The sequence below is a fragment of the Carcharhinus amblyrhynchos genome, chromosome 17 (assembly GCF_965287045.1).
Source record: "Carcharhinus amblyrhynchos chromosome 17, sCarAmb.v2.hapA, whole genome shotgun sequence".
Lineage (NCBI taxonomy): Eukaryota > Metazoa > Chordata > Chondrichthyes > Carcharhiniformes > Carcharhinidae > Carcharhinus > Carcharhinus amblyrhynchos.
Window position 1 is genome coordinate 22,501,871 of NC_137340.1, and position 22,781 is coordinate 22,524,651.

General features: G+C 42.3%; 1 protein-coding gene across 2 annotated transcripts in view; it reads right to left on the bottom strand.

Annotated features, from left to right (window-relative positions):
- The window catches only part of tcerg1l (transcription elongation regulator 1 like), a 636,404-nt gene that overhangs the window by 599,310 nt on the left and 14,313 nt on the right, over window positions 1–22,781 (bottom strand). For both annotated transcript variants that reach the window (XM_080205273.1, XM_080205274.1), the window contains exons 3-4: window positions 19,077–19,217; window positions 3,144–3,333 (exon numbers count right to left, since the gene is read on the bottom strand). In XM_080205273.1, coding sequence (XP_080061399.1) covers window positions 3,144–3,333; window positions 19,077–19,217 — 331 coding nt within the window. The remainder of the gene's footprint in view (window positions 1–3,143; window positions 3,334–19,076; window positions 19,218–22,781) is intronic.

The following is a 22,781-nucleotide window of genomic DNA, read 5'->3' on the forward strand; positions in this document are numbered from 1 at the left end:
CAAATAGTTGCCTGGTAGTACACAAAAGTTTTGCTGAAAAAGGGTGCTGATTAAACTAAATTAGCAAATTTATTGTTCCCTTTGAAAATTTGTAGTTTTGCGATTCTGCCTCTGATGAGTGTGATACAAGAAGTTTCAACAGCATTGTCTCCTTTTTCAGTGAGACATGTTACAATTATTATGCAAATATTATCCAACTTAACACCAGAGATCGTCACAGAAATGTCCAGTTCAGTGATAAAGAATAGTCTCCAATTAGGATTGAGCTTTTCAAGGATGTGATAATTTGAAACTATTATAAAGGCCTACATGATAAGTACTACCAAGCACAGATATACCACAATAAATGAAAGTGAATCAACTGGAAAATTAAAAAGGGGATTGGGGGGAAAAAGGGATTTGTGAAATAACCAATGAAGAGATAGTTACCAGACGCAACAGCATACAGTGGAATTTGGCAAGTTGCCTTATTCACCACCTGAACAGTCGGCAAAGAAAACAACCCCTTGAATTCTGGCTGCCCCAAAGCCACTTAACAATCCAAGCAGATTAATTGGGTGGAGGGGGATTTCTACCCTGCACTCGGAGCTGTGATCTTCACTGGGACTATAAACAGTCCCCAGATTCCAAGTCCTAGAATCCAAGATGGAAGAAAACGTGGGGACCTCCCAGTGGGGATAGGATAGGAGGTCCAGGATTGGTGGGAGAGGAGGTTGGGAGTCATGAAAGCATGGCCAGAAAGGGATGAAACACCCAGGGTTGGGGTTCCGAGGACAGGGGGAGATACCCAATTCTTAAAAAGGGGCTAGTAACTGTTAGTGTGGTGATCTTTTTGACTTCTCCCATTCCTGAACATTCCCTGGTGAGAAAATGATCTTTATTAGGCACATAAGGATTTTAACTGGGGCCACTCAATCATGGAATGGTGGCACAATGGTTCGCACTGCTGTCTTGGTTTGATTCCAGCCTTGTGTCACTGTGTGGAGTTTGCATGTTCTCACCGTGTTTACGTGGGCTTCCTCCCACATGCTATAGATGTGTGGGTTAGGTTGATTTGGTCGTACTAAATTGCCCCTTACCGTTCGAGGGATTAGCAGGGTAAATGTGTGGAGTTATGGGAAGAGGGACTGGGCAGGATTGTTGTCGGTGCAGGCCCGATGGGCTGAAAGGCCTCCTTCCACATTGTAGGGACTCTATGATTCTATCCTATGATAAACCTTGCCTGTCCCCCTTAAAACTGTGGACAGGTCAGGGGCAGGCAGAACATTACAGGCACACACCGCCACCACACCCCCATCGCCCACAAATCCACCAGAGGGGGCCCATAAACTTCTGAAATTAGCACGTCAAAAAGTAAATTAGGATGCAAAGAGAAACCTGAAAGGGGGAAAGCAGCTAATGGAAAATTTGAAACATTTTACTGACGGTAAACCCTAAGGGAACCATATGCTTGAGCATTAGAATGCATAAAAAATAGTTAACATGCTAATTGACTACTTGGTAGGTTTTAAGCCAGCGGGAGACAAACAATACACTATTCAACATTGAACAAACATCATCCGCACTCCTGGATTTTTGACATTAGTGATGCACAGATTTTAGTTCAGGTACATCCAGGCTTTTTTGCCTTAATGTCAGACACAGACTTGAGCTTCAACATCTACATAAGTTTCAGTCACTGTTGCTATGAACTTGATTTCCAAATGCACACCTATCTTGTATACTGATTTATGATTTATCTACAAATGAAGAACAGGCTCTTCCAAGCCTCCAGCACCACAAATTCAAGTGGAAAAGATAAGCAAGTATAAATTAAAATCATGACTGAAAATTAGTATGCAGAGCTGCACATGCAAGATTACCAAGACTTCAGATCTAAAGTGCAGGTCATTGTTTGGACATCCCTGTTCAAGACAGATTGAAAAACAAATAAATCCTCTATGTGTAAAACACATTCAAAAAACCTTGGGCCCAATTTTAACTCCATGCATGTTGGCAGGTTGTGAGTGGGCTAAAATTTCTCTCTTCAAGTCTATGATGGTCAATTTGAGGAATTCATAAACAACAAAGTGTTCCAATGGATTGGAAACAGGCATATGTAATTTCCATTATGGGTAATTATTGGATCCATAACAGAGACAAATGAAGCTTAATTTCAACTATGCAACAATGTGCAGTGAGGGAGTTCAGAGGGAGAAAGGGTCAGAGGGAAAGAGTTTGGGAGGTCCAAAGGCCTGGAAGGTTGATGAGCACGAGAAAGTCAGCATGGCCTGGATAATTGGCAAAACCCCAAAGCATGGACACTGGAGGGAGGGGAAGAGTGGGAAGAGAGTGTTTGGAGGAAGGGGTGGAGAGAGAGCTTGGAGAAATGGGGGTAAAAAAAAAGTGTGTTTGGACAGAACGGCAAGAGAAAGTTTGAAGGGAAGAGGCAGTTCGGAGGGGGGATGGGGGGGGGGTGGGGGGGAAACAGGATGGAGGCAAAGAGTTGGGAGCCTGAAGGGAAAGAGGGAGGAGAGTTTAGACCTTGAGATTTGGGGAGGAAATAGGGTTTTGACCCTGTGATGTGGAGAGTGGGTGGGTAAAAAGTATAGACCTTAAGACTAAAATGAATCAAGAACTGATGAGGATCAGGTTGCACTCTCTGGCATGCTCTGTACAGCAGAACAAAGTAAATATGAATTAAGTAATTAATTTCCTTTTATTTTTCAATGCAGGATGTTGAGTGCATTTGATAGATTTGAGCACGCTGGAAAGGTGACAGGCTGGGCATGGGCATGACTGCACTAAAAAATTTGATGTCAAATTCATTCCAAGTGAGAACTTTTGATGCAAGGTTGTAATTGAGCACATTTGAATGTGAAAACTTTAACATTTTTGGGTAGGAAATGCAGGAAAGCAAAGAGTAATGGGGGATTAAGATGTTGAATTTGACGATCAGCCATGATCATAATCAATGGCAGACAGGCTCAAAGGGCCAAATGGCCTATCCCTGCTTCTAGTGTATATGTAAGACTGCAGAGTTGGTACTATGGAATGACAAGGTAAAAGCTGTCGAATAGCCTATTCTGCCTGGAAATATAAAGATTTATCTACTTTTGTTTGATGTCTTACATGAACTATTTTGAACATTTTAAGCAACTCACCAGCAATTGATTGAGGTGTAACCACAATTAAAGGTTTGGATCCTGCAGATGATGTAGGTTTTGTCATTGTTGATAAAGCCACTGCTACTTGATTTGCTTTTAAAACAGGTTTTGAGAGGCCTTGGAAAAATTTTACTTCCTCTGACTTCCCCCAGGTTGATTCCGCAGCAATTACATTATTGAAATATACCTGTGTACAACAGAAGAGTATATGATTAGACAATTTACCATTAGATGGAATTATTACGATAGTCATTATGTAGGTCATTCCTTAATGTGTGGTAAGTAGCAGACAAGTCTCATCATGCCAAGCTCGAGGAATAAATCTACATTGTATTAAAACTGCTCAGGAGAAGTTTCAAAAAAGTCAATTAATGTAATATTTACGAAACACAAACACATAAATAATTACTTTGTTTTATCAGGTACATTAAACAAAAAACATTTCATTAAAGCAGTGCAAATGTTAAACAGAAAGAATTGCATTTATTTGTGTTTCTTTGATGGAAGCCAATTTATTTCAGATTAATGAATTATTGATTGCATTTCAAATATTCCTGACATCATTGAATATAAATTTATTTTTTGCTGAATGTTGATGTTCTAATTATTCATTCTCATTTAGATTATCCCTCTGATTAAAACGACATTGCCATTTTAAATTGTTATTATTAATTCACGGGATGTGGGTATCGCTGACAAGCCAGCACCCATCGTCCATCCTAAACCTAATGCAGTGAGATGGGAAGAGATCCAGTACAACGGATTGCCTGATGTTCTAAAGTATTCCTTTTCTGCGCACAAGTCTTTTGAATTGCGCACCTTTACTCTTCCAAGTATAATTTTCTTCCTCCTTTCAAATATACACAAAGAATGATGAAATGTAAATTAAACTTGACAGTCAGTGAAATATGTATTAAGACTGTGAAAGATCATACTATAGCTGCTGTGTCATCTGTCAGTAATGAAAAAATATCAGACAACATATTCTCTTCCTCAAAACGGAGATCAGTTTGACCCATAAATCAAATCAGTCAATCCATGAAATTATTATATGAACCTTATTGGGATAAACATACGATAGTTAGCAAATAAGCATTAGACAAAATGATGCAAGGGATGGAAAAGCCAGATCATTACCCCATGGCTAAGGCCTATTCAAAATTTGTGTAAATATATATTTCTGAAGGGTAGAAGGTCCAAATAACAAAAGCACCTTTTATTACATTTTAACACATTGGGCTTTTTTGAAAAATTGCTGGATTAAGTAACTTTGAAGGCACAATTGTTTGCCATCCAACTCAACAACTGAACTGAAAATAATGTCTAAACATATTTTTAAACTTGATTTTCATATGGAAACAATTTGGCATCCATCAATGAGAAGTGTCCCGCCAAAGCAGAAATGCATCCACTGGATCTGAAAAGTTATTAAAAAGCTTTTACCTCAAATAATTGAATGTCTCCATGAACCTTTCCGAAGCATGCTACATATGTATCTGAAGTCACAATGCACTTACACTGTTCAATTTTTAATCTACTATTACAACCAGAGCATTCTCTAAAATATGCATATGGTTAATTAGCTTGTTAAGAACATGTAGATTGTGTATAGAACAAAAGCAGTTAACAAATGTTAATCACTTAATAGTCCTTCCACCCACCTGCACCCCCCCACCCCCGCAAATGTCCAATTATATCCGTTCTGAAATACATGTTTCACAATAAATTTGCGACAACACTTTTCCTCATGAATGTCATATATCTGATATATCTAGCTATTTCTGAAAGCATATTTTACCCTGATTTGAAAGATCTTTCTGTATATAATTATGGAAAGTCACCTTAAATCTAAATTTGACAGCGCACTGGGTTATGCAATAGCTGAAAGTGCTGCTCCTTGACCAAACGGAAGAAAATATCTAATGAGTATAAGGACCTTAAATACTTATCATATAGCAGTTGTCTTGACCTCTGTAGCCAAATTAATCTTGGCTTAATAGCTCCAAAATTCCCCAAGGATGTAGATTTGATCACCTCTTCTCCATTAAAATTATACTGTTGGCAACATAATCCAGAGACATGTGGGCAGTGCACACCCAATTCTATATTTCTACCACCTCTCTTAATACCTCCCATCTTTATGTTGTCAAAATACTTGTCCAACAAACATTCTTGGGTTAGTCACAAATTCTTCCTGTTGAGCACTGAGAAAAATCAAAGTTCATAGCTTCCATTCCATCCCTCGTTATTCATTCCATCAGGCTCCTCATCACGATCTCCATCTGAACTGAACCTTGTGCAACTTTGCACTATAGATGATCCCATGCAGAATTTCAAAGGCCATCTACTTCCACCGTATAACAGCGACTCTCACAGCCCTGCCAATGGCCTACTAATTTCAGCCATAGCTTTGTCCCCTCCAGAAGTGATAACTCTAATGCCCTCCTGACCAGACTGTTAACTTATATCCTCATTAAATAACAACGCTTCCAAAAAGCCCTACTGCTAATGTCCAGTTTATTTATCATAGCCTACATTGACCTCTGACCTCCACACAATACAAGATTTTTATCCTCATGTTTGAATCCATTCATGATCTCCATCTCTTGTAATTTCTTTCAGCCATTAAAAACCAAAACCCACCACCGCGTGGCATGGTAGTACAGTAGTTAGCATTGCTGTCTCAAAGCGCCGAGGTATCAGGTTCAATTCTGGCCTCGGGTCACTGTCTATGTGGAGTTTGCACATTCTCCTTGTGTCTGCATGGGTTTCCTCCAGGTGCTCCAGTTTTCTCCCACAGTCCAAAGATGTGCAGGTTAGGTTGATTAGCCATGTTAAATTGACCCTAGTATCAGAGGGATTAGGAGGGTAAATGCATGGCCTGGATGGGAGTATGGTCAGTGCAGACTCAATGGGCCAAATGGCCTCCTTCTATTCTATGATTCCAATCCCCAACATCACTATGTCTCCGAATCTGTTTTTTTGTGCCTCCCTCCATTTCTATCTTCCTATGCCCTTATTACAGCAATTCCTTCATTTGCCCAAACCTCAACATCTGCACCTCTCTGCCTCTGTTAATAAAATTAACTTATTTGACTAAGCTTTTTAATCACCTTTCTGAATGCATCTTTCATCCTGGAAAAAATTGATTTCGGATTACAACTTTGTGAAATGTCTTGGGCTGGTTTCTACCTTAAAGTTGCTATATGAATGTAAGCTGCTGTTATCTTTCAGCTTTAATGAATGCAGTACAAATTTTAAATGTTTTCAAAAGAGTTTTGCACTGCCTAATGCAAGACATTTGGCCAGAATTTTACCATCCGGCCCACCAAGGGCATCTCATTTTCAATAAAATTTCTTTCCAATATTCAGGCATTTCTTCCATATCTAGGAAAGATTAGGCAATAATGGCAAACCTTCTACCTCCACCCCTTCTCTTAACAATCAGTGATGCAAGCCATCCATACCAGGCTACTTAAGCACAGGCAGTCATTCCAGTACATCTCACCTACCAATTTCCACCCAGCACATTTGTCAGGAATTTCCAAACCTCTCCTAACTTTGCAAGCAATTTGATTGAAACAGGGATCTGACAATCTTCTGCTAAAGCTATAGCAGTCAATCAGAAAAACCCATGAGAAACCTCTGAAGTCATACTGGACTCAAAATCTTAACTCCAATTCTTTCTCCACAGATGTGGCCAGATGGCCTTAGTTTTTCCAGCACTCTGTTTTATTACACCCTTGGGGGAAATTCGTTGTTAACAACTAGTTGTGATAAAGCAGTACATGTTGTCAAAATCTTATTTATGAAATAATTTCTTCTTCTTCCCTTCTCGTGATAAGACCTAAATTTATTTCTCCCTGCTACTTAGTCACCTATCGGTGGAAACAATGGCCGTGATTCTCCCATCGCGACTGCTAGCTTTTCTGGCAGGTCACATTGGGAGACGCGCATCGTTGGCCTTGTATCAGGATTTGTGCATGCGCTGGAAACGCGTGCGCCATCGCCCAGAATCAGCGAACAGTTGCCAGTCAGACCACACTTGAAACTGGCAGGAAGGCAGGTAAGTAATTTGAATTTTTTTAAAATGTTTTAAATGTAATTATCGGAAACTTCTGGATCCTGATTGAATCGCCCACCCAGTTCGGAGTTTATCGTTCCGGCGGGGTTTAGACTAGCTTCTCACGTTCGGGGACTTAGCGGGACACCCTGCCGGAATGAAGGGGAGGGGGATAATCAGGGCCACCCCCAGGGGTTGAGCAGCAGGGTGGTAGTGCCCCCTGGGCATGAGCACTCTGGTAGTGCCAGCCTGTGTCCCTGCCCAAAGTGCCAATGCAAAGGGAGCACCTTGGCACTGCCCATCAGGCACTGTGGGGGTCCCGGGCCGGCCAGCAAGCGGGGAATCTGAGAAATTGGGACCAGTACACATGCACTGTCAAATAGGCCCCACCTCCCTGCATTTTTAAATGATATTCATGACTGGAACCTCTGCAGGGCACAGAGTGTGGAGATTCAGATGAGAAGCTGAGCTGACAAAACACAGTCAGGATTTAGAACCATTTTCCTACCAATTCAGCACTTTTGGAAGAATCGTGGCCAATATTCTTTTATTTCCTCTCCCAAAACATTTAATGATTTTGAAAATCCCTTCAAATCGCCCACTTCGATCTTCATGCCAGTGAAAAGATGTCTGATTTTTCAAACCTGTTTGCATGATATATCCTTGTAATACTGGTATAATTCTAGTAAATCTCAATTGTATTGTCTTTGCAGCTCCAATAAACGAACAATGATGGACTATTTAAATCACTCGACCCTATTCCACCAAACAGTGAGACCACGGTTGATCAATGTCTTCACTTCTTTGATCTATACCATACCTCTTAACACCTTTAATTAGCAAATACTTAACATCTGCATATTTAAGTTGATATCTGACCCAGCATCAAATTGCTGTTTGCAGAGTAGCGTTCCAAACTTTTACCATCCTTTTTAGTGTACCCTAATTTTACTTCTGAAAGGTCTGTCTCTAATTTTGGGCAATGCCCATCAAGTTCTAGATACTACACACCTATCCCAAACCAGGATTGGTTCTTCTTAACACCTTAGAACTTAGGGGGAGATCCTGGTGCATTGTGGTAATGTCACTAGGAACAAAAATCTAAAGGACCAGCTATGAGTACATGGAACCAAATTCCACCATGACAGCTGGTGAAATTTAAATTCAAATCGACAAATCTGGCCTAAAAAAGTTTAATGCTGACCACAAAACCATTGTCAATTGTCATCAAAACCCATACGGTTGACTAATGTCCTTGGAGGGAAGGAAATCTAACATCCTTTTCTGGTCCAGCCTACATGAGTCTTCAGATCAGCAGCACAGGGATGTTACTGATTCTTAAATGCCCTCTGATATAGCAGAGTGGCATGTTAGTCCGTTTCAAACTGATACAAAGTCTAAAAGGAATTAAACTGGATGGCCCACCCAGCATTGATCTAGGAAATGACAATGGCACTCCCACCCTGTCACAGCTGCAAGATCCTCTTTACCAATATCTGGAGGATTGTGCCAAAATTGAGAGGTGTGGTTATTGCAGAAGGTCGAGGGGCATGGAGTTGGGGGTAGGGTGGATAGAGGATTGGTTGTCAAATAGGAGGCAGAGAGTGGGGGTCAACGGGTGCTATTCGGATTGGCGGATGGTGACTAGTGGAGTGCCCCAGGGGTCGGTGCTGGGGCCTCAGCTTTTTACCATTTATATAGATGATCTGGAGGAGGGAACCGAGTGTAGGGTGTCAAAATTTGCTGATGACACCAAGATTGGGGGAACGGCAAATTGTGCGGAGGGTGTGGAGAGTCTGCAGAAGGATCTAGATAGGCTGGACGAATGGGCCAGGAAATGGCAAATGGAATTTAATGTTGGCAAGTGTGAGGTGGTCCACTTTGGTACGAAGAATGGTAGGAAGGACTATTACTTACGGGGCGAAAAACTGCAGCAGGTGACGGTGCAGAGGGACCTCGGGGTCCTTGTGCATGAGTCGCAAAAACCCAGCTTGCAGGTGCAGCAGGTGGTCAGGAAGGCGAATGGGATGCTGGCCTTCATAGCGAGGGGGATTGAATATAAAAGTAGGGAGGTCTTGCTGCAGCTGTATAGGGCATTGGTGAGGCCGCAGCTGGAGTACTGTGTGCAGTTTTGGGCGCCGCACCTGCGCAAAGATATTTTGGCCTTGGAGGGAGTGCAGAGGAGGTTTACTAGGCTGATACCGGAGTTGAGGGGGTTGAGCTATGAGGAGAGGCTGAATAAACTAGGCTTGTACTCGTTGGAGTTTAGAAGAATGAGGGGAGATCTCATTGAGACGTATAAGATGATGAATGGGATGGATAGGATAGAGGAGGAGAGACTCTTCCCGCTCAAAAAAGACAGTAGGACTAGGGGGCACAGCCTCAAGATAAAAGGGGGGCGGTTTAGAACGGAGTTGAGGAGGAACTTCTTCACTCAAAGGGTGGTGAATCTCTGGAATTCTCTGCCCGTTGAAGTGGTGGAGGCTGCCTTGCTAAATATTTTTAAGACGTGGGTTGATGGGTTTTTGATAAGAGAGGGGATTAAGGGTTATGGGGAGAGGGCGGGAAAGTGGAACTGAGCAGCGACAGATCAGCCATGATCTTATTGAATGGCGGGGCAGGCTCGAAGGGCTAGATGGCCTACTCCTGCTCCTATTTCTTATGTTCTTATGTCTCACAGACTATTCAAGCAAGCATGTCCCAGAGACCACCACCGCCATTCCATAAACATTCCCCTATCCATTACTTTAGTGGCCACTTCAAAACAAAATCAATTAAGTTTGTCAAGCATGACGATGCCTTTAGAAATCCATGGTGCCTCTTTCCAATTAGCTGAAAGTGTAAGGAATACAGTCATTTTATCCTTAAACCGTAAACTGTAAACTCCAGTCATTTCCCAAGCACAGATGTTGGGTTAACTGGGCTATAATTGCCTGGTTTCCCTTTCACCTTTCCTGAATAACACAGTGGCATATCCAATTGAAAGGTACAATCGCCAAATTGAAGAAAATTCAGAAGATAATTGTTAGAAGGTCTGCAACGTTCTCAACTTCTTCCTTTAAAACCATGTAGTACTCAGGATCTGTCACTCAAGGACCATTGGTTTCTTCATTTCTGCAATTTTGGTCAGTCTTGAGACAGAATTTTAACTGAACAAGAACAAACAGGTTTGGGTTAGGTGGGCAGTCAGAAATCTGTAACTGACAGTTTCCTCACGGCAAGAATTCAGCGGATTCAGGAGCTAAGTACCTTCTCACCTAGCCCCTGGATCCGGACGCCTGCCTAAGGAGCTACTATGATCAAGGTGTCCCTTGTATAGCTTTTCTCCTAAGGCTTCAAGTTTTCCTCTCTCCCAAACCCCAAGCAGCCCCACTGCAAACCCTTCTACCATGAGGCCTATGACCTTCCTTTTTCAGGGCATGATCTCCACTTCTGGATCAGCAGCTCACACTGGTGTCCAACTTAAACGGAACCCAATCCATTTGGCCTGCCATCTCCCTCTGGTCGCTTCAATGGCACCCTATCAATCCTCAGGTCCGGTCAACTCCTGTCCAAACATCACCACCACAATACACCAACAGTCCCCCCCACCCATCTCACCCCAACTACCCCACCACCGCCCCCCCCCCCCCCCCCCCCAATCCCCACAACGGTTTACCCCGATTCCAATGCAGACTTAAAAACTGTGGTGCTGTTAGTGATCAGTTCCCTGCCCGCCTGTCAATCAGTTTGGACATCCAGATTAGGGACTCATCACTCACATCATTAATCTGCTATGAAGCAAAAACCCCACTGTGTCTGGGGAATTGTGGAACAACCCCAACTTTCTAATTAACTCACCCCCTGAAAATCACCCCTTACGCCTGATTGAATCCCAGATTCTACTGGATGTCCAACATTCTATGCTCTTCTTTTAGCCTACATGTTGGCACAAAATAATAACTTAAGTTCACTATTTCTTTATTTTCATTGAAAACTGCTAATCATATTTTCAAGGGACTCAGATTACTTCTGATCACCTTCTCCTCTCAGATTATTGTATTTTTTGTGTTGATTTTCTTATCTTCTGCAAATTCAATTTCATATTCCCTTTTCTTAGCTGTTACTATCTGTTTTGTCAGCATTTGCAATTCTTTTTATCTCTCCCATTCAGCAGGATCTGTACAGTGTTTGTAAAACTTTACTCAGTTTCTCATTTAGTTTTATGTTCTCTCTTGTCTCTCCTGCTGTCAGTGGAATTCTTGGCCCTTAGTGGTAGTCACTGGTTTGGAATGACATTAAATTCTCTTCTGATTGCCCACTGGTGTTTCAACTAGCAACAGTTTAATGTGGAGAGCCTTTACCTCATCCCATTAAAATCCACCTTACCTAACCTCCTGCCACTGGTGGGAATCATAGGGTGGGGCAGGCTTGCGAAGAGTGCAAGAGAGATAGAAGCCTCCAGTGACCTTGGACTCTGAAAGATCACATTGAGGGCGGGCATTAGATGGAGAGGTATGTAAACTCAGAGAGAGGCCATGGGAGATTACGGATGGTAAGGGAAAGAGTGGGATTCTGCAGGGGTTATGGAATGGGTGATGTGGTCTAAGGTGGAGGAGGGTGGGGAGGGAGGATGTTGGAGTACGGGCAGTGATGGTGATGGGGTTACAAATGATTACACACAGCAAAGATGGGGAAGGGTTCAGAAGGAAGGGTCTGTACTATCAACAGATGATTCCTGGAGGACATACTGTGAGAATTGTTGATAGGAAGGAATGATGATGGTTAAAGGGATAATGAAAACTGTAAGATGAGTGTCTGGCAATAATGGGTGAAGGACAGCTGAGGGTTGTTGGAGGAAATATGGAAGTAAGAGCTGCAGCCTCTGCACTCACTCAGACACCAAGGCAGATGGGGGGAGGGGTCACAAAGTGACAAAGTGAGGGGATTCTGAAGAGCCACACATCCCCTGGAGAGACCTGAGTGGAAATTTAGAAGCTTGTGCCTACTGCTTCTCTTCCATTTGGATACCCAAGGACCCCTGCCTGAATCCTCAAGGAGAAGGGGCACCTGTACAGAGATCAAAGTGCCCTGTCCCCTTCTCTACAAAAACTCATCCATGGATACTGTGGGGGAGTGAAGGTCTGCACGTACCTAGAGTAGACACTGGGTGTTTTGCTAGATAAGGTTCTCTCTGGCATCCATCACCTTCCCCAGGCTGCCACTTTATCAGGCAGAAGATAGAAAGACTCATTCACCTCATGTGCCATCCTTTTGAAGACCTCCAATAGCTGTGCTTGATGTTCTTCTGCCTCCTGCTACATGCAACATGTCTTGTGTAGCACTAGTCCCAGAGGATCATCATTTAACTTGGACTTTGCAGGAGTTCCTTCTCCAGCTGTCCTCCAAGTACCAGTGAGATTGGCTGTCCTGCCTCCTCATGCTGTAGAAATGGTTGCTACAAGAGGACACATGTTTAAGGTGATGGGGAGTTGGTACAGAGGACATGTCAGGGGTAAGTTTTTCACTCAGAGTGGCGGGTGAGTGGAATCGGCTGCCGTCGGTGGTGGTGGAGGCAAATTCGACAGGGTCTTTTAAGAGACTTCTGGATGAATACATGGGACTTAAATGGGATTGAGGGTTATAGGTAAGCCTAGTAGGTAGCGATATGATCGGCACAACTTGTGGGCCGAAGAGCCTGTTTGTGCTGTAGTCTATGTTCTAAAGGTATCCGTGTGGTGACCACCAGAATATAAAATCCAGCCTCAATTAACTATTGAACCCATGGAGTGCGTCTCCGTGTTGGTTGAGGGTGCAGGTGACTGTTGTGACAGATTTACAGGTGAAATGTGTTCACCCTCTTTACTGCCAGTCAATAGAACCAACCCTGTATACTATGTGAAAGCTTCGCTGCACCTTGATCACTAGGATTGCTGGCAGCACCCTCCAGATCAGTGAACTCACGCAAGGATCAGGCATGAGGATGGAAGTGCCATCTGCTGTGCCTCCTGGTGTTCTCCATGACAGACCCCATATCCTACTTCCACAATAGGAGCTCTTTATGTGGCAAGGTCAGTGTCCCACAGTCATCTCTGTAGCTGCAGACTGGATGGACTGCAGTGCCACAATGAGACCTCATTCATGCAGGGAAAGCCTTTATGGCATGAGCAGCAGCAGCAGCAATGGTAGCTTGTCCACTGAGGTCCATCAATCACCCAGCTCCCATTCTGTGAAGCAAGTTGGACCATTTGAGGGTTCACTTGCCTGGCAGCATGGATGATGTTGTTCTACAGGTTGTCCTCTAGTGTATAGTGTTTACATCATCACCTTATTGACTGCCTCCCAAGCAGAACTAGTTCGTGGGGTGGGTCTCTGCCTTCCATCCCTGGGGTACAGGGGGTCCCTCCTTTTCTCTGCTGCATTAGCAATAGTGCCAGGGATGCATCACTAAAACTGGGTGCCGGCGTAGCTTGCTGTGTCTGGGCCATTTCCTACACCACTGTTCAGAGCCAGTTTGAGGAGCAGCAGTCCAGGAGCTTTTTAAATATGGTACCTGGAAATGACAGTGGGGCACATGACACCCTGTCTGCTCCACCATGTAAAACATTGGGAAATGCTCAGCTACAATAATTAATGAGCTCAGCATCACATGACTCAGTGTGATATTCCACCTTGCTCAATGGAGGGAAATGCTGCTGCTTCCCACTTCTCAACCCCACCACAGCACTTAAGCCCTGGCCATGGTAACCATTTCATGCTTCTCCCTTTCAAGCACTACACTGAACCCAAATCATATGTTCAGACACTGAGGTTGTTGATTAAATCTGGTTCACTCTCATTACTAAATCTAATACGGCCTACAACTTTGCTGGTTCTAGGACACATTGTAGAAAAAAAAACTATCCTAAATACATTCAAGATTTTACCATCTTTTGGACACGTAGTAGTCTGCTTATTACAATATAAATGAAAGTTTGAGTCCCCATTAAAACCATGCTGTGTTTGTTACATGCTTGTCTAATCTCAGTATTCATACAATCTACAACTTCATAGCTGCTATAAAGAGACCTATACACAGCTCCCAGTACAGTCTCAAATCCTCTTTGATTTCTTAATTCCACCCATAAAAGTCTCCACTGTCTGCTCGCCAATCATTATATTCTCTCTTATGGAACAATTTTGTCATTAATCACCAAGGCTGCTCCTCCCCCTCTACCATATTCCCTATTCTTATAGCCTGATATATTTAGTTCCCAATTCTAAAGTCACGGCCTATAATTTTCCATGACTTTGAGGATGGAACTGGAGTCAGCAGGGGTGGGGGTAGGGTCAATGAAGGCCGTCAAATTAAAGTCCACCTACAACTAGCAGTGTTCTCACATGCCCCAGTGACATTGAATGTGGGGAGTACAATTTTGTTTTTAGAGAGCATTTAGACAGTTACATGGACAAGATTGATTTAGAGGGATATGAGTCAAACACAGGCAATTGGGAATAGCTTAGTGATAAAAACTCAATGGCGTGGACAAGTTGCACTGAAGGGTGTGGTTCCATGCTATAAACCTTTATGATTGACAGTAGCACCTCAATTTACACCACCCAACACCACATCTGCCACCTCAGTGTTCACTTCCATTCCCCTCACTAGTCAAGCCTCATGTCTACAAGCAGTTCGTTTGAGAGCAGGAACAGCATCAATTTCTAGTCCCAGCACAGGAACCTCAAGGCTACCTGTGAAATCCTAGCCCATGTCTCAGCAATGGCTACCATCTTTTATCTTCCAAGTTGAATTTGTTCCTTATAACTCCGTGTTTGTATAAGACTGTTTGGTGCTTACATCCTAGCTTGTCCTTCTGCTTTAATTCTTTACTTGCACATTTTCTCTCTTGGTTTAATTACTTTACGTCTTTTAGTTTCCTTTTACACCTGAAGCGCTAGTTTTGACTGTTGCGTTACTTGCTTCCATTTTGTTTTTCAGCTATCATCTATATGGCCTTTTCCTCTCGGGCCTCACCACTTTAGTTTTTGAGAACATTCTACTTACTTTTTCCACCAGGACCATGGCTACAGATGGGTTTCAGTGGAGCCCTCCAAATGCTCTTCTACTTCTCCTAGTGTTGGTACTTATTGCCTCTTGGAATATTCACCGTTTCCCCACAGGGAAATGTCAAAGAACAACTTGAGACATGTAACAGATATCCATAGTTGATGGGGGGGTGGGGGGGGAGGTGTGCAAAGGGACTTTAATGGGTGAAAAAGGGTGGATCCTTTGACATCCTGCTTACCTTTATCCTTGATGTGATGTGGAGATGCTGGCGTTGGACTGGGGTAAGCACAGTAAGAAGTCTCACAACACCAGGTTAAAGTCCAACATGTTTAATTGGTAGCACAAACTACAAGCTTTCAGAGCACTGCTCCTTCATCAGGTGAGTGGGAGTTACGTTCACAAACAGGGCATATAAAGACACTAACTCAATTTACAAAATAATGGTTGGAATGCGAGACTTTACAGGTAATCAAGTCTCAAAGGTACAGACAATGTGAGTGGAGAGAGGTTTAAGCACAGGTTAAAGAGATGCGTATTGTCTCCAGCCAGGACAGATGGTGAGATCTTGCCAGCCCAGGCAAGATGTGGGGGGGTTACAGATAGTGTGACATGAACCTAAGATCCCAGGTGAGGCCGTCCTCACTCCTGCCTGTTCTTTTCCCGAGTGTTCTCTTCCTGTTGGGGAACAATTCAGCAGTCACGGGCATTCAGTCCCTGATCTTCAGGTCAGCATTCTCCAAGGCAGCCTTCACGACACACGACAACACAGAATTACTGAGCAGAAACTAATAGCCAAGTTCCGCACACCTGAGGATGGCCTCAACTGGCAATACAATTTCTTTAACCTGTGCTTAACCCTCTCTCCACTTACACTGTCTGTACCTTTAAGACTTGATTACCTGTAAAGACTCGCATTCCAACCATTATTTGTAAATTGAGTTAATGTCTTTATATGCTGTTTGCGAACAGAATTCCCACTCATCTGATGAAGGCGCAGCGCTCTGAAAGCTTGTGCTACCAAATAAACCTGTTGGACTTCAGCCTGGTGTTGAGACTTCTTACTGACCTTTATCTTGCCATTTACATATTCTGATCTGTTAATGGGTCGCTATCAGCGCCCTTCACTGAGAAATTTTGCAAATTCATGTATTTAGATTGGACATACATGGTTAAAATGACCATTTTTTTTGGTAATATCCTGTCAAAGGCCATCAGCACCCTTCTTAGCCATGATAACCTTCATTTACATTCCTTTTGTCTATGACATCTTTGTCAATCTCTCTCCCCGCTCACCCATTCAGCTTAAATATCACCCTATCTTCTACTGTCTTCAGCTCTGTCATCTAGACTCGAAACATTAGCTCTATTCCCTCTCAGTAGATGCTGAGATTTTCCAGCATTTTTTTTTGTCATAAGTCCCTTATTTATGCCTACCACATTTACTACATTACCTTTGGCCTTTTTCTGTGCTGGAAATTGTATAACAGAAAAAAATAGACATTCAGCCCTACTGATATACTCCACTGCTTTTATTAAAGATGTTCATTATTAGCATCATTAAGAAATTTTGCAACCTCATGTATCTAGATTGGACATACATGGTTGAAATGATCATTAATCTATTTTTTGGTAATATCCTGTCAAAGGCTAAACTTCTGCAACAATCTAATACTTAAAAAAGTAAAAGCTTAAAAGGCATCAAAAATGTATTTTACAACCAATAAATCAGCCCAAGTCCCAAAAAACACCATATTATGGGGAAAGGGACAATTAGGTGAGGGCCCCTTTGAAAGTCTAATATATAGCACTTCTGAAACAAATGGCAAGTTGATTTTGGGGTCAGGTAGCAGGTGAATGATACTGGATTTATTTGATTGGCAAGTCAAATAAGGATTTTCCAATAGTCTGGAGATGGTATGTTCTGGGAGACAGAACTTAAACAGAGCAGCTTAAGCTTTGTCTGTGTATCGGTAAGAAAAAGAGAACCAAGCGTGGGAGACCAAAAACATAAACGATCCTAATAAGAATTATTGCTCAAAGACAGTATATTGCCTGAGTTTTTTTTTCCTAAACACTTATCATGGATCAGTATAGTTTGATTTGATTTAATTTATTTCTCTCTGGCCCGCTGCAGCTCCAGAGAGGATTCAAGGATAGGGATGATTAAGTTGGTGAGCCAACATTTGGGAAGATTAAATTTGCCTATGAAATTTGGCAATGATAGAACAAATCAGCCTATTAAGTTGGATATACGTGTTAATTGATGGGTTATGCAGAAGTGCAAGCAGGTGGGTGTGTGTCGGTACGTATTAAGCACTAAAAGGAGGTGCATAACACGTGCACAACATAATACAATATTTGCACATTAGATTCCTTTCCTACCATTTATTTGATATGCTTGTTTGGGAAAACACTGTTTCATCTACAGGCAATCAATCCATCATTGGCAAAGCTTTTCTCCCTCTACTGACTGAAATGAGACAGTTTCTCTTTATTGGAAAGCAATGTCTCGGTATAAGCAGCAGACCAACACTCTAATTTTGTTGTCAATGGTCAGAATTCTCCAGTCACGCACACCTGCTGCTGCTACCAGCAAGAGTGGAAAATCTGGCACTCAGTCAAATCTCCATTCACTGTAGCAGGACTGGAGAACCCCAGCTGCGGGTGAGGTTGGAGAATTCCGGCCAGTGCATCAACTCAAGAGCTGGAATTCTCTGTTCTTTGCTGAGTGCCAAATTCTCTGTTCTCATTGGCAGTGGTAGCAAGGCCAGAGAATTCCATCCAACATCAATTGAATTTTCAATTCAATTCAGCAAAACTGAAAATATGCTTCATCCAGATTTTTATTTCTTCATTACGTGAATATTGGAATAGTAATCACCAAAAAGGCCTGATTGATGTATACTCACAGAATGGCCTATCAGCACATAAAACAGTTTGTCTATTTCAAATAATTTGGGGCTTTTTAAAACTAGCCAATAGTTTGTTTAAACATTGTAAATAATAGGAAAGTGGGAATTAAATGCTAAAAACATGATCCAAAATTCAAATTAAGTGAAAATTAAGTGTTGAAAATTAAAGTATCAGCCTGCTTCAATTAGCCAACTTCAACTTAGGGGTTTAATTATAGTTGGAAATTAATATAAAAATATTTCAATCTTGTAATGTTCCATTAATGGATCGCCAGAAATTATCTGGAACCCAAATTATAAAGTTGATTATAAGCTAAAGTTGGCATAGTAGTTAGCACTGCAGCCTCAGCACCAGGGACCCGGGTTCAATTCTGGCCTTGGGTCACTGTCTGTGTGGAGTTTGCACGAGTTTCCGCTGGGTGCTCCAGTTTCCTCCCACAGTCCAAAGATGTGTAAGTTAGGTTCTTTGGCCATGCTAAATTGCCCTTTAGCATCAGGGGGACTAGCAGGGTAAATACATGGGCCTGGGTGGAATTGTTGTCGGTCCAGGCTCCGTGAGCCAAATGCACTGTCGAGATTCTGTGATTCTAAAAACAGATGACTGATTTTCCCAACAGTACAATTTACACTGCGGGTCCCTGGGACTTTAAAAATACCAGTAACAACTCACACTTTATAGAACACCTTCAATGCAGTAAAAGCATCGCAAGATACTTCACAGGAACTTAATCAAAAAAAATTTGACAGAGGTACTCCCGTGGTCCTGATTTTTGGGCCTATTTTCAGGCCTATTTTCCAAAGAAGTCACACACCACAGGTTTACAGCACCCTTCTACCAATGTAAATTAGGAGCAAGTTTGCACAGCCACCTTAATGGGATAGGAGGTCTGCATTTCAATAGTTAGCAAAATACAGCTATAAAATCTTACTTTGCAATCAGGTATCCTTTTATCTTCCCAACCCTTACTTGATGGTCGCCAAGAGGTGTACATCTGTGGAAATATGGGTATGAAGTCCATGCCAACTGGTGGAGGAAATCCTACGACTGGGGGATGCATTATACAGTCCCACTGGTAAAAAAAAAATGCACAATGATGATCATACTTTGCTTCTAGGAAGATAAGTTTCATAAGATAGAAATTAGTCCACTTAATACATAATTTGTTTCATTCCTTTTAAATACTTATCATAACATTGCTCAGTTTATGCTGTCTAGGAGTATTCTAATTGAATATTTATATGTCCCAAAGTTATTTTCAAGCCATTGGGAGACCACAGATTCAAAATAGATAAATATACCTTGCTTTAAAAGATGATCGTAAATTCTCTTGATAAATAATGAGGTGAATTTTTACTTTGGCCACTGACAGAAAGCGACAACTAGCGGATTCATTGGCATTTTATACAACACCCGATTCTCATTTTCATTGACATCAGTGAAAATACGCCAGTGTGCAAACTGGGCAGCTTGTGAAAATTTACCCCAAGTGAATTCCAAAGTAGCTTTCAGCAAACATCAGATTCAACTATCTCTGCCCACCTCCTGCACTCGGTGCTATGTCTGCCAAAGGTTAATGCTGTAAAAGTCCTTTTTTTTAAACTTGGCAACGAAAATGTAAAGATAACCTTTCATGGATAGTTTATTTTAAGTCTTATTTATTCCATCCAAGCTTCAAAAACAATTGAACTTTTCCTCCTCTGCTATCATTGGGACCAACAGTACATTGGAAGCAACACATACAAGAATACTTCTGAGAAAACTGTGCATAAAGGCCAACTCATACTGTGAGCTGATCAATTTTTCATATTCTGATGAATTCATGAAAAGAACTGGGTTAGGATAATGATAACTTGAATTCAACTGTACTTTACAGGTCTGCAAAGGTTAGTGACCATCACTGCACAATTGATGTAGAGGAAGCACCTATAACATTACAAAATGTTGGGCTAATCTAAAATACTGTAACACAACTGCTGTTCATGCACCAGATGCAGGAAATCCTATTGTTTTCAAAGCAAACAGAGGCTTCTGTTTTTACACACAAGAACGTTTGATTAAAATTGACGAATAAAACCTTAGTTGTTATATCCTCAGTAGGCACTGCAATAAAATGTCTTTTACAGTCTACTAATAAGCCTTGCGCTAATAAAGCATTTGCAGCCTTCACGGTCAACCATGGCTCAGTGAGCAGCACTCTTGCCTCTGGGTCAATATGTTCAATTCCCATTCCAGAGACTTGAGCACTAAATCTCCAGCGCGGTACTGAGGAGGCGTTGTGCCAACAGAGGTGCTACCATCCCAATGGTATGCGAAACCCAAGGCCATATCTGTTATCTCAGTTTCATGTAAAACTTTCATAGCAATATTTTGAAGAAGAGCAGGTGAGTTTTCCCTGATATTTATCCCCCAATAATGTCACTAAAACAGACTTATCTATTCATTATTACATTGTTATTTGTGGGATCTTGCTCTGCACAAATTGGCTGCCAAATTTCCTACACTATAATAGGGTCTCCATTTCCTTTCGTGGATCACTACCATGATGCTGCAGAGAGGCTTGTGCACTCCAATGATCCCTCGAGTGATGCCACTGAGAGCTCCTTGTGCCTAGTAGGGCCAGCCATGGTGGCAAGGTCAGAGGATGGTGCCAGACAAAGGTCAATCTAAAATGTTTTCAATGATAAGAGGTGAAAGAAGCCTAAATATCTCACTGGCTGTGAACAAAGGAGGTGGCTAAGGTAGCAACATCAGCCTGGTTCAACATGCCACTGAAATCTCATCCCAACCCAACAAGATGATGCCACCCCAAGATCCAATGTTAAACAGTCACAGAAGGTTTCCACCAGGATAGAAGCAGTCCATGTCTAAAAGCAAAATGACCTGGACAATATCCAGGCTTGGGCTGATATGCGGCAAGTAACGTACATGCCACAAAAGCGCAGGGCAAATGAACATCTCCAATATGAGATCTAACCATCACCCTTTGACATTTAATGGCATTATCATCACTGAATCCCCCACTATCAACATCCCAGAAATTGAACTAGACTAGCCATATAAATACTGTGGCTACAACAGCAGGTCAGAGGCTTGGAATCTTGCAGCAAGCACCTTCTGACTTCCTAAAGCCGTTCCATCATCTACAAGTTACAGTCAGGAATGTGATGCAATGCTTCCCTATTCTCCCCTTACCTATGTTATTGTAGCTCCAAAACACTTAAGAAGCTTGACAGCATCCAGGACAAAGCAGTTCACTTGATTTACACTCTATCCAAAAACATTTACTCCCTCCACCACCAACTATCAGTAGAAGTGTGTTCCGTCTAGAAAATGCTCTGCAATAACTCAAAGGTTCCGCAGACAGCGCCTTCCAAACTCACAACCACTACCATCTAAAAAGGACAAGGGCAGCGAGTACTTGGGGACACAACCACCTGGAAGTTCCAAACCAAGCCACTCACCATCCTCACTTGGAAATAGGCTGTTCCTACACTGTTGCTAGGTCAAAATCCAGGAACTCCTTCTCTAGATGCACTGCGGGTGTATCTACATCACATGGACAACAGATGTTCAAGGCAGCAACTCATCACCACTTTCTGAAGGGAAATTGGAGATGGGCAATAAATGCTGACCTGGGCCAGTAAAGTCCACATTCCATGAATGAAAAAAAAATCCAAAAAGAATCCAGATTGATATCATGATCCTCAGTGAGACCTGTCTTCTTGGGATGGGGTAGCTGAAGGAACAAACAGGGGATAAATCTTCTACTGGTAAAGAAAGACTGACAGTGATCCTTGTGTTCACAGAGTTGGTTCTGCCATCTGGAAAATAATCTTGGATGCACTGCCAGACATCCCTAAGCCCAGCAGCAATGAGGAATTGATGAGAGAGAGGGAGTTGCACACCTAGGAATCCCTAGTCAAGAAGCTGAGCACAAGCAACAGATGCATGAAGGTCACTGAACACCTCCTGGGACAGAAGTGTCTTTGGGCAGAGGACTGATCAGTCCTCTTCAGGCAACCTTCTGCCCACCCCAAATAGGGAGGGCACTCAAAAAGGAACCACACCCTGCAGGATCACTATCTTTGTGGTTGAAAAAAAAGAACATTTTAAATGTTGCAACTCAGAATGATGGAACACTCATGGACAGTCTTAAGAACAACTGTCCAGAAAGATGAATACAAATGTACTACACAAGCTATTGAGACTCTAACTTGATATCACCAACCTCAGTGAGATCCCTCTGTAGGAACAAGCAAAAGGATACATCTCCTCGAGGAAAGGAAAGGCTGACAGATATCCTGATGTCCATGGAGTTGATTTTGCCAACAAAATATGATTTTAGATGCACTTCCAAAACTCTCCAAGTGTATAAATGAAAGACTCATGACACTTACGTCATCAGTGCTTATGCCCCAATCCCTGACTCCAGTGAAGATGTTAAGGAAATTTCTCTTCTGACCTTGATAAAGTCCCTACCGCCATCCCCAAAATAAGATCTTTCTTCTTGGGGACTTCAATGCAGTTTTGGCCATGACTCTAATGTCTAGAGAGGAACTGTTAAGAAAAATGGAGTGGGAAATGTACATGCAAATAGCTTCCTTCTGCTGACAGAGTGTGCTCAGCACAGTCT